The following is a 14,783-nucleotide window of genomic DNA, read 5'->3' on the forward strand; positions in this document are numbered from 1 at the left end:
CAGCTGCACTAAGCTGCCGGAACTGGAGCAGTTACCCTACCATTTGTTACAAAAGCAACTTAAGATTTGAACAAACATATTTTGTATTTTTTTTTTTTCATTTCAACGTGCAAATCATTACAACACACACTACGATATTTCTTCACTAAGCGAGCTAATGCCGCTAATGCTTCGGGACATCGTTGCAGAACCGACCGGCGTTTTACCTTCTAGTTTGTAAAACTCCACCACCTTGGCAGGCGGTTTGCTTGACATTAGCTCTGAAATCTGCGTAATAAACCATTTGCCCAGTTTTATCACGGCCACATGGGCCGCAAACTGAAGGATCATCGCACCGAATCCTTTGTACAGCCCGCTAACACCCTCGGTAGCCAACGTTTGCCGGTAGCAATCGATCACACCTTCGTAGCTGGTTAGGATGGGCACCACCGAGTAGCCCGAGTCTAGATTATCGATGATTGTGCGTGTTCCTTGTAGCTGGATCCGATGTAAGATCGTTTCGAAGGGATAGAAAATCATCTCCGTAGCCATCAGCGAGATCATGGTAGAGTACACCTCGATCACCTGACTTTGGGCTGCGAAATCCCGTGTTCGAGCACCCCGGCGTTCCTCGTAAAACGTTACCCGTCTGCACATGATTCTCGTTGATATTCCACGCACGAACAACCTGCAATTGGATGGCACGCTTTATCAACGCTCACTTATAGAAGCCAACATTGCTACCTACTGGCAAACATATTTCGATAGTCCGAGAGAAATGCTCGGTCCAACTAGAGCCCACACCGGTAACATACGTCCTTTCTGCGGCACGCTCCATGACAGTAACCGACTAGCTCCCTCACGGAATACGTCGAATATACCCGGCTTTTCACTAGCAATATCGCTCTGGACGGTTTCGACGAGCGATGCAGAATAAAACGGTACAACCGCCGCTATGCTTATGCTGTGGAAAGAAGAAACAATGGTACAAGAAGTGTATCGCGATAGGATTGAATGATCCTAGCCGATAGTTTACCATTTCAGCAACAAATGTTGTCCAAATTGTTTAACGGTAGTCTTAGCATTAATTTCCCTGCAAGAAAAACAAACCAAAAGCGTTAAAAACAAACCCATTTTTCGCATCTCTTCTTCGGCGTGGATCACTCACTTTGGCCAGGGCGTAAACTTTGATATCACATCCTCCACAGCCAGCGTCATGCCACGAACCAGCAGCACACTTCCGATACCTTTCCATAGCGTCGTGACACCCTGCCGTTGGTGCAGATGCACAATCACAGGGAGCAGAGTGATCGGAACAACATGATACCGTTTGGCTGTATGATGCACCTGACACTGGCGTCGCAGCACCAAAAACGGATGGCATAACAGGTTCTCCGTTATCAAGCTGATGAGGTTAACGCTTGCACCGAGATATTTCCGCAACGATATTTCTACATCCGCCATCAACCAAGCAATCGAAAATCAAAATAAAAAGCGATGAAATAGTACCGAAATGTAAACAAACATCTATTATTCGCTCACCATCCTCTGGGCTTTCGTACATTGGCTGTACGTTCTTGTGCTTTTGCAAGGGAAGCGTAAGATCCCGCTCCGAGTTGATGAACTGATACTGCCCATCGTCCAGCGTGTGTTTGTACGCCGAGAGGAACCGCGCATTATCTAACTCGTCCTCATCTTCCAGGTACCTACGGTAGAAAAAGTATGGCACAAACACAACACAAAATCATGCCACTGGTTCAAGGACAGTAATCAGTACTCCGTCCTTACCGCTCGTAATCTTCCAGGCCGGCCATTTGATGGTTAAACATCGGCTACATTTATGTGCAAAACGGTTTCTTAATATGTTTGCAAAATTTTGCACTGGCTCAATATTTGACTAAAAAAACTAATAGAAGAATCCATCAAAGCGGGTCTGGATCATTTCTATTTTGCCTTCAAAGCATTTGACATACCCATTTGACAGTTGAGAGCAGCACACAATCACGAAAACGAGAGAAACAAAACAAATTAACCTTTTCTTTACAGCAAATGTTTAAAGAAAATGATCTACTTTATTATTGCAATGAAAAAGCTTTAAAACTATAGTCACGAAGAACAAATTCCGTGAAATAATTGATCAGAGCGTTCAAACTGATTCCAGATGGACCAGCCTGAAACTTTTTAGCTTTGAGAAATGTCATCAGCTTTCAACCCGGTGAAAATGTTACTCAATACTCGAAGAAATCTATAATATACATAAATTGTATTTTGCGCTAAGGATATCATAATACCACTACAGGTAGTAATCCCGACGATGCACTATTATTAGTGGACCGTTTTAATCCCTATAAATCAACGTATTTCTAATTTCCACCTATGCCGAAACCTGATATAATTTCGTTTCAAATTGACAGTTATAAATTCAAATTCCTTTTTTGCTCGTAATGTATTCCGTTATTGGGCTATGTTTGAAGGAAAAGAATCATACAAATTATGTAAAAACAATATTTTATTAAATGAGAAGACATTATCAACTGATAATGGACCGATTTCAAAAGTGCTGGCTTCTCAGGAAGGCAGGGAGTCATTTTAGGGTGCGCTTACTACCTAGTGGTACTAGGACCACGGTGAGAGAAGTAAAAATGTATTATGGAAATGATGAAACTGAGTCTGAGTTCCATTCCTTACTGTCTTTCTTTCCCACTAGATGTTAAAAAAATTGAAAAATTAGTCTTTTCCAAAGATTTGGATTTGCTTTAAAATACTCGCCCCGAGCACTCTCCCCATCCCTCTCTTCTTGGTTTAACGACCTCTAACGTCATGAATGCCATTTCTGGGCTTGCTAGATTTATTTTTACCACCTATCCGGATAGTCAGTCCTAGCAACGGTGTATCGGTCTAGATGGAATTTAATGCCCGTTCCTGTCGTGTGAAACCTGTGCCGTTTATGACATACACCACCGTGTAGAAACAAACAACACATGAAAAACGCTAGGTAATCAGTTTTTTTTACGAAATTCAATTATGAAATACCACTCAACAAACATTTCCTCCATTTCCATAAAGCAACAACCCGTTGTACTAAACGACGACATGACACACGACATCCTCTTCCGGGAAGTGGCATATAATATAACCAAGTGGTCATTTTCCGTTTTCTCATTCAGGTGGTATTTTTTTTATGGCTCAAGATAATCGCGCCATGAAGAAGAATTTTTTTGAGATATCTGCTCACACATGCTTAAGTGCTTGTGTGTACCGAAATGGCTTACCTTATCAATTTACTTTAACGAATTTCGGCCTCATCACCGTTAGAGGAATAGTCACGTACGGACAGTTATAAAAACCGTCCACTTGTACGTTGACACTTGTACTACCGCCCCCGTTAGCCTATCCTGGTTCGGGATCCACCTGAAGCCTGAAGGCGAAAGGGGTTAAAAGAATGTTTATATACCCCCGGCATTACAGTTCCATATTATTTTATTGCCACGGATAATATTGCACGTTCACGGTGTGGGTCGTTTAGGGTCGCTTTTTTGTTGGTGATGCGCGTCTTATTAATTTGTACGCAAGATGTACTGTCCATGTCCATGGCGCTTGAACACACTTGTGCAGTGTTCTTTCACTGATTAATAATTTCGCTGTGTAAGAACTTTGCTCCAGGGAGGAGGTGAACGAAATAATAAAAATTATATTTACCGCTTAAAGGATAATACAAGGTAACGATATGACCAACTTACCACAGATCATATAAGTAGTTATGATTGCTTCTGTATTGACTATTTTTTGGCAAATGCCACTTAAAAAAGTAAAATATTTCTTGCATTAGGAACAACAAAACCAAACCTCCTTAAACTGTAGATAGATCTTTTCGGTTTTGTCTTTCATCCTTGTTTCAGTTTCCATGGTAGAACATCACAAACGACCAGAAATGCTGATTAAAAGCAATCTATACTAACCAGTCCACCCATCCACCTCCACGGAACCCCTTTCTGAACCCTAAACATGCCAATTCTAAAAATTCACTTTCCATCTTGCTTCCAAATTTCCAACAATTCTTCTACGTGTTTGGACTAATTATGATTCAATTAGTAAACTTATCAACCTAGCCTACCTTCAGGCGCTCCACTGTCGACTGGAAAGGACAGCAGCAAAGACAAACTTTTCATCCACCATAGAATGGTCCTATCTTAAAAAATAAACCGAACACAATCGCTTCTTGATAATAAACAATCCAGCAGGGGGACAGAGAAGATACTCTCTATCGTAACATAAACTTACCATCCCTTCAGCCGACTCGAATGTTTCTGCACCGTCCAAAAGCCCTGACCATCATTATTTACCGACGAATGCGATCATAATTCATATCGATAATTTTTAGACTATCACCCTCCTCCATTTGCCCATGGCCCCTTGGCCCTTTGGTCAACCCCTTTTCTGCAAGATAACACCGTTACGGAAAGCAATTTGCCATTTTACCTTTGTCGAAATCTCGAAGGATTTAGCCTTCATACCGGAGGGTCGATTAAGTCCCACGCCACACGTCACAGACTTCGATCCGGCTAGCTATTATTTTTTTTCCTCATTTCGATGGTGTTGAGCCACAACTGCCGAAACTAACGGGAATCGTCCACAGGCACAGTGTGTCCGAGCCGGGTCAGCTCCGGATTGTCTCGGTGTCATGTGCCGGCCTACATTTTGTTCTCCGCACCCTTCTCGTTTTCCGCACGCTGGTGACTTTTATGTATTCGATTCGATTATTATTAAAAATATTTCGCTTTATTTGTTTGTCCGCTTGCGCTACCTTCAGGGCTGGGGCGCAATCCTTATTTCGCAATCCTCCCAAAAAGGGTGTCCAGCGTCCGGCGGGGTAGAAGATTGCGCATTCTCCGAAAAACACGTCGTTACAGAGGTATCTCACTTTTAACAGACCACGGTCCTGGGCCGGAATCTTCCCAAGTGGCAGCCTTGTTTAAATTGAAGAAAAAAAAACATGTTTTGTTAAATATAACAACAAAGAATATGAAAAAAATATTATTTGTCAATATTGCCTACTTTTAGGCGTTTTACTAACTATTATCCTATACCATACCTTATATATACGCCTAAAGGTATGTAATTTGCATTACAAAACGAGTTTCCTTCTATGATCGGTTGTCTTGTTTTAGCTTAATAAAAAGCTTCTTTAGAAGAGTTAACAAGACTGTTACGTGGGTAGGAACAAACGATCAGCCTCCACCAGCATAACCCGACCCTGCCATTCCAAAAAGCACTTCGAATGGGACGCGTTATCTGGTCTGAGCACTGTGCCGGACACTACTCCTGCTACCCGGTGACTTATTATATATATTACATTCCCCCTTTCGCATATCGCTTCCCCCCGGCTGCCCAGCCACCGTACAGCGCGCTGGACCACACGCACAGCAAGAAACACACGTGTCCACGTACGCATGTTCTCAAACGAGCTGCTGTCCCGAGCGTTGAAACGGGTCGAAGGATATTTAAAGGACGCGGCCGAACACTCGGTTCGCTTTGCATGTGAGTGTACACGGTGGCTAGAATGTCAGCATAGAAAGGGTCGCGCAAGTAAACGACGTTTTCGGACTTTGCCCACGGTTGTCATATGAGGGAAACGGTGGCATTCTTTACCATTCGGTGCTTCACATTTTGCATAACACATACGCATGGAATGGCATGATATGCAAACGAACGGTGCGAGGGTGAGTGTAGCGCTATAATAACTACACGGCTACTGGACCTTTATCCACCAGCATACCGAAGGCCGCCTTCGCAAGGGGTGGTTTGGGATGCTCTCAAGGAAGGATCCAAACCGGGCAATCGAAGCTGGGTGGAAGGAAATAGAAATTTACATAGTCCACGATACGAACCTGCCACCGGACATCTCACGGCTACTCGGCTACGCATCGCATTAGCTTCCCTTGCTTCTATTGCCTTCTCAATGTTCGTATGTCTCCCTCTGTCACCCTCTGTGAGTATGGGTACACCTGTTTCCTAGGAAACTTTTCCTCCCATTCCTTTCATACATTCTAAAATATACCTCCTCATTCCACCAAACACCCGGGGATACTGTGCGATGGGGTTGGCGCGGGAAAATTCGCTCCGAAACAAAGACCATCGCAAAACTGACCGTATGTAAGAGGGACGGATTTTCTCCAAAGTGTCGGTTGTAAGAGGTTCGCTACGTGTGATTGTCTAATGTGGGGATGAGTGATGAAATCGATTGTATTAACGTGCCTAGGTGCGCGAGCAATTCCTTCTCTCTATTTGCATTAGAAATATGGAAAAAAAATGCACACATAGAAAAATTCAAACAAAGATTTGAAAAGGTACTTCGTCACACTCTAATTGGATTAAATGTCCTTCATGTACAGAGTCGTGCGGAGAATAATAAACATTTTGAGCTGAATGTTTATTTTAATACTCGTTAACATTTTCTAAGATCAACTAAGCAAGTAATTCAAAATTTAGCGATTTTGTAACACAAATAATATAATTTTAGGCGTTTTGGGGTGGTAATTCTTTTTTTATATCAATTTTTACAATTTATTTTTATTCAAAAATATATTAATTTCAATATTAATAAAGAGCAATCACTTCTTAAAAATGTTAGCATCCCTAAAGAAACAATTTGCAATATGTTGTGTTCTTTATTTATCCTGCAGTTCAATAGCTCAGTGACTTCCAAAAACCCATCGTAAAAAGCGACAGCAAAAAGACATACGCACACGAAAATACAACCAACCAACAAATGATTCCCAATTCAACGACTCTTGTTCGGTGGAAGCGTGTGGTTCCAAAATTTAGAATCTTCCAAACAATACAACAGTCCGCATGTTCTAAGAATCGTGTAAGGCAATAATTTTGCCTTACCCCGCCCCCCTTTTGCACGGGCTTGTGTCGCAATTTTAAATCTTCTTATCACCCTGCCTCCCTGTTCCCAATGTAAAGAGTGCACCAAAAAGTACAACTAGCACTCGCACTTCTAGCTACTAAGGCGTTCCAATAAGAACTATGCCACAATACGGGAATAGCACGGTTTGTTCGTTTTTTTGGCAAGGACACTAGTCTCGTGCGTACGAGCCGGTAAACTTCCTTTCGTTTCGACTGCTCGAAAGCTTGTCTGTAAGTATGTTTCTGTGTTGGCGTGTTTGCGCAACACATTTACATCGTCCCTAGCAAAGGGACCAGCTCAACCTGAAGGTGGGCACAAAAGGGAGGAGCGGAGCAAAACAAGTCCAGCAGCAGCAGCAGCAGCACCATGCTGGTTTATATTTATTCTGAAAATCATCATTATATCTCCCTCAGTATGTGCTTCGAGAATGGGCCAAACCAAACACACATCCTTCCCTTTACGCACACATACTTTAGAGCGAAACCGATGGTAACTTTCGGCCATTCTATCGCCCTATACCACCCCCAACCGCCCCTGCAGCACACTAAGCTCTAGGCCCGGTGCCTGGTTTTAGCCAAAAACGCCTGAATGTAGACAACGCCACGTACATCAACACGGGACGCGAACAGCGTACGGTGACGCTATCCGCTTTCACTTCGACTCATTCCATTTTTCATTGCTTCCACACGTTACCCCCGTACCCGAACGGCCAATCAACCCTTCCACCTACCGGACGACCAACTTCTCAACGCACATCTACACACATCGGGAAAAATTTCCTTCCCAGATCGTACAACTTAAACTCGGACGTTGAGATGTTTTGCTACGCATGGAACCTCTCACACACCAAGTCTCTCGCTCTCTCTCTCTCTTTCTCTGTCTTTTGCTCACTCATCGACACATACCAGCCGAAAGAACGTGGAAGTGGAAATGACGGTAAATACCGAGGGTGGTACGTTGGTACAAACACTCACGGCGCTTCCTTCCTTGGCCGGCCGGCGCACTGAAGCTGTGCGACTGTAAACGAGCGAATGGACCGTCTGGGGAAGGAGGCCAGTCATTCCCACCGGTTTTTCACAGCAACAGAATGGGTGAGTTTCGTATTGTTTTGCACTATGAGTAGGCGCAGGATTGAACTGGGTGAAATGTGTTTGTTGGCCTGGGATTTTGAGTGTCCTTTAGAATAATATATATATTTTTTTTATTTTAATAAATTCTTTTCTATTTACAAAATATACTCTTACGTCTTGCTTATCATTCAAAGCTTTTTAACATTCCTGGACAAATATATTTGCCTGTCTAAAAAGCTATGAGTTTTGCCTAAAGTTATGCAATCTACTTGCCACAATTTATTTTCGTTTTCAGTTTTTCAATCTATTTGCTATTAGAAACTCACTGTTATAAAATATTCTTAAAATATAATAAATTAATTTCCACATCACTTTTATCTCTTTAAAATTAAATTAAATTTTTCCAAACACAAACACCCGCACCCACTGTGCCATCGTGAAAATGGAACAGTGGAGCAAAAGTAAAAGAAACGGTCAGATGAATGGCCAGCTGAGAAAGTGGGAAAGATTGTAAGCAAAGCAACAGACCATCCTTAACAACCGCCTAGTCATAGACACATTTGGCTGGCGGACTAGTCATTGCGTGGAGTTTCCACTCTTTTGCTCTACCTCGGCCCCTGGTTCCTGCCCCTTCACCCCCGACACCACTTCTCCTTGTGCCTTTCTCTGTCCTTCTGGTGTGGCAGAACATAAATTACAATATGTACGGGAGCAGGCCAGAGCATCGGTTCAGGCCAAGGATAGTGTCCAGGCGACGTGACGCAACAACAGTAGTAGCAGCATCAGGACAAACGAACGGCTTTGCAGTGAAAGGGTGACACGCATAATTTACTCTCAACTCCCACTACGTCGATGCCCATCGTCTACCCCCCTTTCCGAGCTCCGGGCCCAGCATCCTTCGAAGCCTTTTAATGGTGTGTGAGGAGAAAGCAAAGCAGAATTTTTGAACCAGCCTCGAGTTCGAGAGCGGGATTATGTGTGTTTGTGCGTATATTTTACAACATGCGTATACATATTATGCGCTGTACATAGGGACCGTTGGCCACTCCGCTGTTCGGTGGTCACCGGATCGGGTGAGATGAAGGGCGAGGAAGGGAAAGGCAGAACATGAGGCAAATGGTAAAAGGGGTTTTTCAAAAGCTTAAAACCATGTGGGGGCCAGAAAGAGGCTATTTTCTTTCGACCAAGAAACCAAACCATAGGGAAGACGAGCTCGTCCGACGGACCGTTTCTCTGTGTACGCCGGTGCTGATAGCACAGGACAGTGCGTCGAGCATTACATAGGTATAGGTCGATGGAAATGTAAAGCAGTAAAATTGCGTCCGTTTGTGGGTGTGTTTTTTTGTGCGAGGTGGAACCGGATGGTACAAGAGGGGGTACAAACAGATAACGTCCGAAAGCAGTGGTGAAGGTGTGTATGTGTGCTGGGTAGGTTGGCTAAGGGTGGAACGGATCGTATGTGTGGTAATGTATGGGAAGAATTCACCATTGCCCATCGTTTTTTGCCAGGACGAAGGGACGAAAAGGTGGATGGGTGGTTGGTTTCGGTCTTCGCATTTTGGACACGACTTTCCTTTCGGAACCGACCCCTCTAATTCCTGGTGGCGGAACATTCTAAACCATCCAACAAGCGGCAGCCACAAGGAGGCTTCTCACCGTGCTGTTGTGTTTTCGTTTCATCTTTCAGATGGGTCGAAAGACTCGAAGGGTATGTCCAGTGGGAGAGGACACGAAGCCACACATAAAATCGAAAGTAGTTTCGTTTTGGTTCGGGCCAAATACGGAGACCGGATGCGTGTCCTTGATGTTTACTGTGCTGAATTTCGCATGAAACTTGAAATCGAGTTGAATCGGGGCACAGTATTCAAATTTGAAGTAAACACATTTACGGAATTAAACCTTTAAACTAAAGTCTTTGTTTGACAATTATTAATTTTTTTTAAGCATAGATTCACAGCTTCTGTACAGCTATCAATTGTTTGAAGGTCGTCTCTAATGTCGACTTTATGTTTCTACTTTTACTCTTTGTGTCATAGAACATATCTTGGTGACACCGAACAATAAACCTTGGACTCGGCAAACTACCCGGCATAAACAACCGGGCCCGTTGGCTAGCACCATTCACTATTGATGATGTCGAACACAGATTTTAAGCATCGATAGTGAACTCGTTCTGTTCTCGTTCACGCTCTACAGTTATTATATTAATACCTTGTATAAACATAAAACAAATAGAGCGTGCAACGCGAAAAATTTAGCAAAAAATTATTCACACATGACATGGTAAAGAAATGAGCTGAGAGTTAATCTATCATAATGATTGCCCTAATGAGCCCCCTTGATGATTAGTTGAAGCTTGACAGGTAAATTAACTTTATTATAATAAGCTGATAAATGTTCAAACTCTGATATAGGATTGCTTTTCATTCAAATAAGTCGTGGTGTACAGCGAATTGCATACTTTTCGGGGGCAATTATTTATGCTGCGCGGAAAAAAATGTTAAGAAAGCTATATAAATTATATTTCAAACATTTTAAGCACACTTTAGGTAATAAATAATGTATTCTTATTTGTTTTTTTTTTAAGTCAATATCATTAGTGATTCATACAATAGAAAAAATCAAAACCACGTGTTTACGTAAACTACAAGGCGTCTCCATTAATGGTCGCCGAATTTTTCGCCGAATTAAATTTTGTATTATATTATATTTACACAAATTTATATTTTTATCTCCATTGACAGTAGAAATAATAGCCGCCACTTATATAACCCATGGCCATTTTCTATAAGCCACCCTATAACGTACATGAACATCCTTTGAAACGGTCTATTGAAACATTCTTCCAAAGCGCCCAATGCAATATTAAATAGCTCCAAAGTATTTTTAAAACGTAAGAAACAGGTGCAAAACGAAAACTTTTCATCCCCTCCCCAGACACGTGGCCTTTCATACGGACTCTGTCGACAACTTGCAGCATCGGTATTGAACATATCGCCGGCGAATGTCACTGCTTCGTACGTAAATATTCCCACATGAGCACACCACGGGTGGGACGAGAATGATGGTTTTTGCACAATCTCAGCCCAAAATCACAAGATATCGTACGCTTCGTAACATGCCGATGAAAGTCTTCTTCGTGGCGTAGGGAACGACTTGGCCGCCAAATCGAGCCCCAATCACCAGTCCCTTCATCCGACGCACCGATCGCGTCCCCGCACACCGAACAAACCCGGTAATGAATTATTTAACAGCCAAACCAGCTTTGCAGAAACGTGCCCGCGCCTGCCGTTGACATGTTGTCAACGTAAGAACATTTTATAGTTGCTTGATAAATATTCAAACACCTTCCTTCACCCGTCTTTCGAATACTCGTTCTATGCTCGGGTAGTTTCCTTTGTGCCATGCGGACGTTTACAGAAACGAATGTAAAGTGTTGTGCTTCGTGCGTGAGTGATCGTTTCTGTAGGGCCGGGATGGGATAGAAAACGGGTGCCGGGCGTTCGGTGAAACGAAACACTAATTACGCTCGGACGTCAATATCAATTTAGTCCTTGTCAACCGCGGCTATAATCAACCGTCGAATCGGTCAACCAGTTGACGAAAGGTGATTGAAGTAGCGTCGAAGATTTGAGACGAACCAGTTACTTTGATGATGGCCTCGATGAAGTTATTAGGTGAAAGTGGCAGTTGTCATTAGGAGCTGCTGATGAGTGAGTTCCATTCAGGAAATTTTTAATAATTGAGCAATTGCAAAATTATATAAATTTAACAAACCAAACAAATGTCTTTAAAACTCGCAGGTTTTGCTACTTGTGTTTCATGACATAATGAAATTTATGGTAACCCTTCTTCATTTAGCTGCTAGAAAAAAATATGAAATGCATTTTGACACGTTTCCGAGGCGCAAGAATTTCCCCCAAACCTTAGCACGAACAGTTGCGCAACCAACTGCAGTTGAAACGAGCAGCAAACTCATTATGCACCAACTGCACCGCTAACTTCTAGCGATAATTCGCTATGATTTAAACTTAAACAAACGGCCCCCCCCCCCCCCCCCGAAAGATAACCCGATCACCTTCTTGCACGGAATTTGTTCTCTTTTTTTAGCCAACTTTTCCCCCAAGTAGGCGCTATAATTGTTGTTTAACCGGGTAATAACTCTTCACCGATTTAGTGGCCGTGCAAGCGGCATGCATCGCTAGATAAACGAACAACTTTCCAGCACACTTCGGGAAGGACTTTGAAACCTCAACTCCTCAGCCTGACAAGATGGTTTCGGGTGCGGAGACTTGCGTGTCGAGAGTCCATTCCGAGCGTCGATTTCATCGGGGTTGAGTTGCGTGACTTCACCCATGGGTAAGCCTTTTAAACGTTGATGCCTATTAAATCACAGTGCACACGGAGCAACGGTCTGGTACAGACCATACATTGCTCGAATCAAACCGAAACCTCATAACCGAGACAGATTTCATCCACCTCAAACCACCGGAAGGCATGCCATGGCGGTGCCGTGGAAGTTTCACACGATTTGTTTTCATTTCATATCGGTGCGGTGCGGAAAGGTTTGAAGAGACGTGAATTGTTCATCGGATTGGAGCTGATTTTTGGGGGAAAGCACAGGCGCGAAGGGGAGCCATGTTTGACCAGGAGCTATTTGTAATGCGAGCATGGATTATGTACTATCAGCCTTCTACATCAGAGCTTATAAGTTGAGCTTTCTAAACGTCTTGTAATTGATCATGTTTATCTTTTGCTTAAGACAAATAATTTTACAAGTTTGAAAATATAATTTAATAGGTATTTACATAGATCTAGGCATTTACTTCAAAATCTAAAAGCAACAGTATTGACAGCCAAAGGGCTTGAGAGTATATTACGTAGATTTTCTTTTATATTTATTAGTCGAATTTAGAGTTTCAGAGTTTTTTTATTTAGTTTGTTGTCAAGTCATTGTGCTTCAAAGATAAAAGAAAATAAAGCAAATTAAATTAAATAATAAACATTCATTTAAGGGAAAATTTGAAGGACAATCTTGCGTTTTTTTTTGTTTTAATCAATTCAGGAAAAATACACAAAAACCACAATACAACCCACATATAAGACCATACAACTCATGCTATAACCCCACCGCACAACATAAATAATCCGCGACTCATAAACAATCGTGTCAGAAATATAATACAATCTATGGTTTTATTTTAGTTTCATCCGTTTTATCCTCCCAAAACGGCATGTAAGCTAGCCTGAACGATGGTATTACTCATACTCCCCACCGATACCACGGCTCCACTGTTCGATCCACCGTGAAAATAAATTTACTGTGCGGTGTGTAATAAATGGTAACACTTTTATGCATCAATCAGCGCCACGGAACATACATAAACGTCGTCCAGATTGATCCGAGCTTATTGATATTTTTAATAGATTTTCTTACAACCTAACCAACCTGCTGTATGTACAAGTACAAAAACCGTCCCATAGCTTCAGGCTCATGTAAAGCATTACTACAAATAAGCACACACTCTGGGGGTCACTAGACAGACATACGCACGCGTTGCAGGCATAAATCGAATCGGGCAATTTTTATTAAATCCCATTTCCTACCAATCGGCCCTGTTACTTCCGAACACACATTAATCCGGTACGAGAGCCAATTTCCCACTCGCATCCGTTCTCGTGCATCGGTAACGAGTCGTGTCCCTTCGAGTTATGATCTAGCGTGGTGGGTGGAAATTTTGCGATAACCGCAATAAAAGCGGGAAATACTCGTCATAAATATCTTGTTCGAAGTTCTCTTCTTCTACGGGTATAAAGCCACCGTAGGGCAACAGGTATCAGATCACCAAAGTGTCCTTACCTTCAAAGGTGGATTTAAAATAAAATGCCACCCTTTGCAAATGAATGATTGTTGCGTACTTTTATTGCGTCCATTCGAGGCAGGTGCAGTGCCGTATCAGATATAAAGTTATTTGTGAAGGATTTCGTTTGTAACTTCTGCAGCTCTGTCAAAATTGAAGCTTTTGAGTATGTTTACGATTTTTAATCAAATTTTATGTCTAATCTTGTTTGATTGCAGAATGAATTTGTATCCAATTCCCATCCTTGTGGCATTAGTTGTGTCAGTTGTTTATCATTTTCCATACATTACTACTATGTTATACATGTACAACAATGTGTTCATTTCCTTTTGCTCTATTATCTTCCTCAAAGTGACAGTTTTGACCCACTTTACCAAAAAAAACCAAATGCACAGTAACGGATCACTATTCATGATTCAATTACCGGAAGTTAGCGTTTTACTTTCATTGCCACCTGTCAAGGCATCAGCACGCCTTCGCAAGGACCTTTCACGAACTTTCCAGCCCATGCGTGCCATGCAACGAAGCGTACATTTCTTTTATTTTAAATTCCTTCCTGCTTGTAGCAAATCAACCCGATTCCTCCGGTTAGCCTATTTAAATCTAATTTTCACCCTCTTGCAATCGATCTGTGAGAGTGTTGCTTTTATTGGTGACCGACAATCCAGCAAACACTTCGTTTCAGTGAGGGGATCCGTTCGAAACCCCCATCCTCCGAAAAAGGCCGTTGAAGGCAGGGTGGCGTATATTTTTAAACTGAATATTTTTTTGCAAAAGCTCTCGCCATGCATCACTCCATTCATCGCACGCCGAGAGCGGTGCTTGTGAAGACTATTCAACTCGTGCTCGGGGTCAGCTGCGAAACAAATCAAACAGCAACAACAGCGGAGTTGGTAGTATTAGTAGTATTAGTAGTAGAGCTAGTAGTAGTAGTAGTAGTAGTAGTAGTAGCAAAAGACT

At 42.4% G+C, this 14,783-nt stretch overlaps 1 protein-coding gene across 1 annotated transcript; it reads right to left on the bottom strand.

The window, feature by feature from the left end:
* Positions 1–59: 59 nt before the first annotated feature.
* On the bottom strand, positions 60–1,965 carry LOC125760525 (mitochondrial outer membrane protein SLC25A46). Its single transcript, XM_049420721.1, has 6 exons — positions 1,768–1,965; positions 1,522–1,685; positions 1,148–1,430; positions 1,016–1,072; positions 728–943; positions 60–667 (listed from the first exon to the last, which is right to left on the bottom strand). Exons 1-6 carry the CDS (start codon positions 1,806–1,808, stop codon positions 130–132), a joined length of 1,299 nt encoding a protein of 432 aa, XP_049276678.1. The 5' UTR covers positions 1,809–1,965; the 3' UTR covers positions 60–129.
* Between the last annotated feature and the right edge of the window lie 12,818 nt (positions 1,966–14,783).

Source organism: Anopheles funestus, chromosome 2RL (genome assembly GCF_943734845.2).
Source record: "Anopheles funestus chromosome 2RL, idAnoFuneDA-416_04, whole genome shotgun sequence".
NCBI classification, from domain to species: domain Eukaryota; kingdom Metazoa; phylum Arthropoda; class Insecta; order Diptera; family Culicidae; genus Anopheles; species Anopheles funestus.

Excerpts from the sequence above, each read along its gene's own strand:
- LOC125760525 (XM_049420721.1), bottom strand. The coding sequence starts at position 1,808 with ATGTTTAACCATCAAATGGCCGGCCTGGAAGATTACGAGCG. Across the intron at positions 1,431-1,521 it reads GTACGAAAGCCCAGAGGATG|AAATATCGTTGCGGAAATAT; the intron begins GTGAGCGAATAA and ends TGGCGGATGTAG. Across the intron at positions 944-1,015 it reads CAACATTTGTTGCTGAAATG|CATAAGCATAGCGGCGGTTG; the intron begins GTAAACTATCGG and ends TTCTTTCCACAG.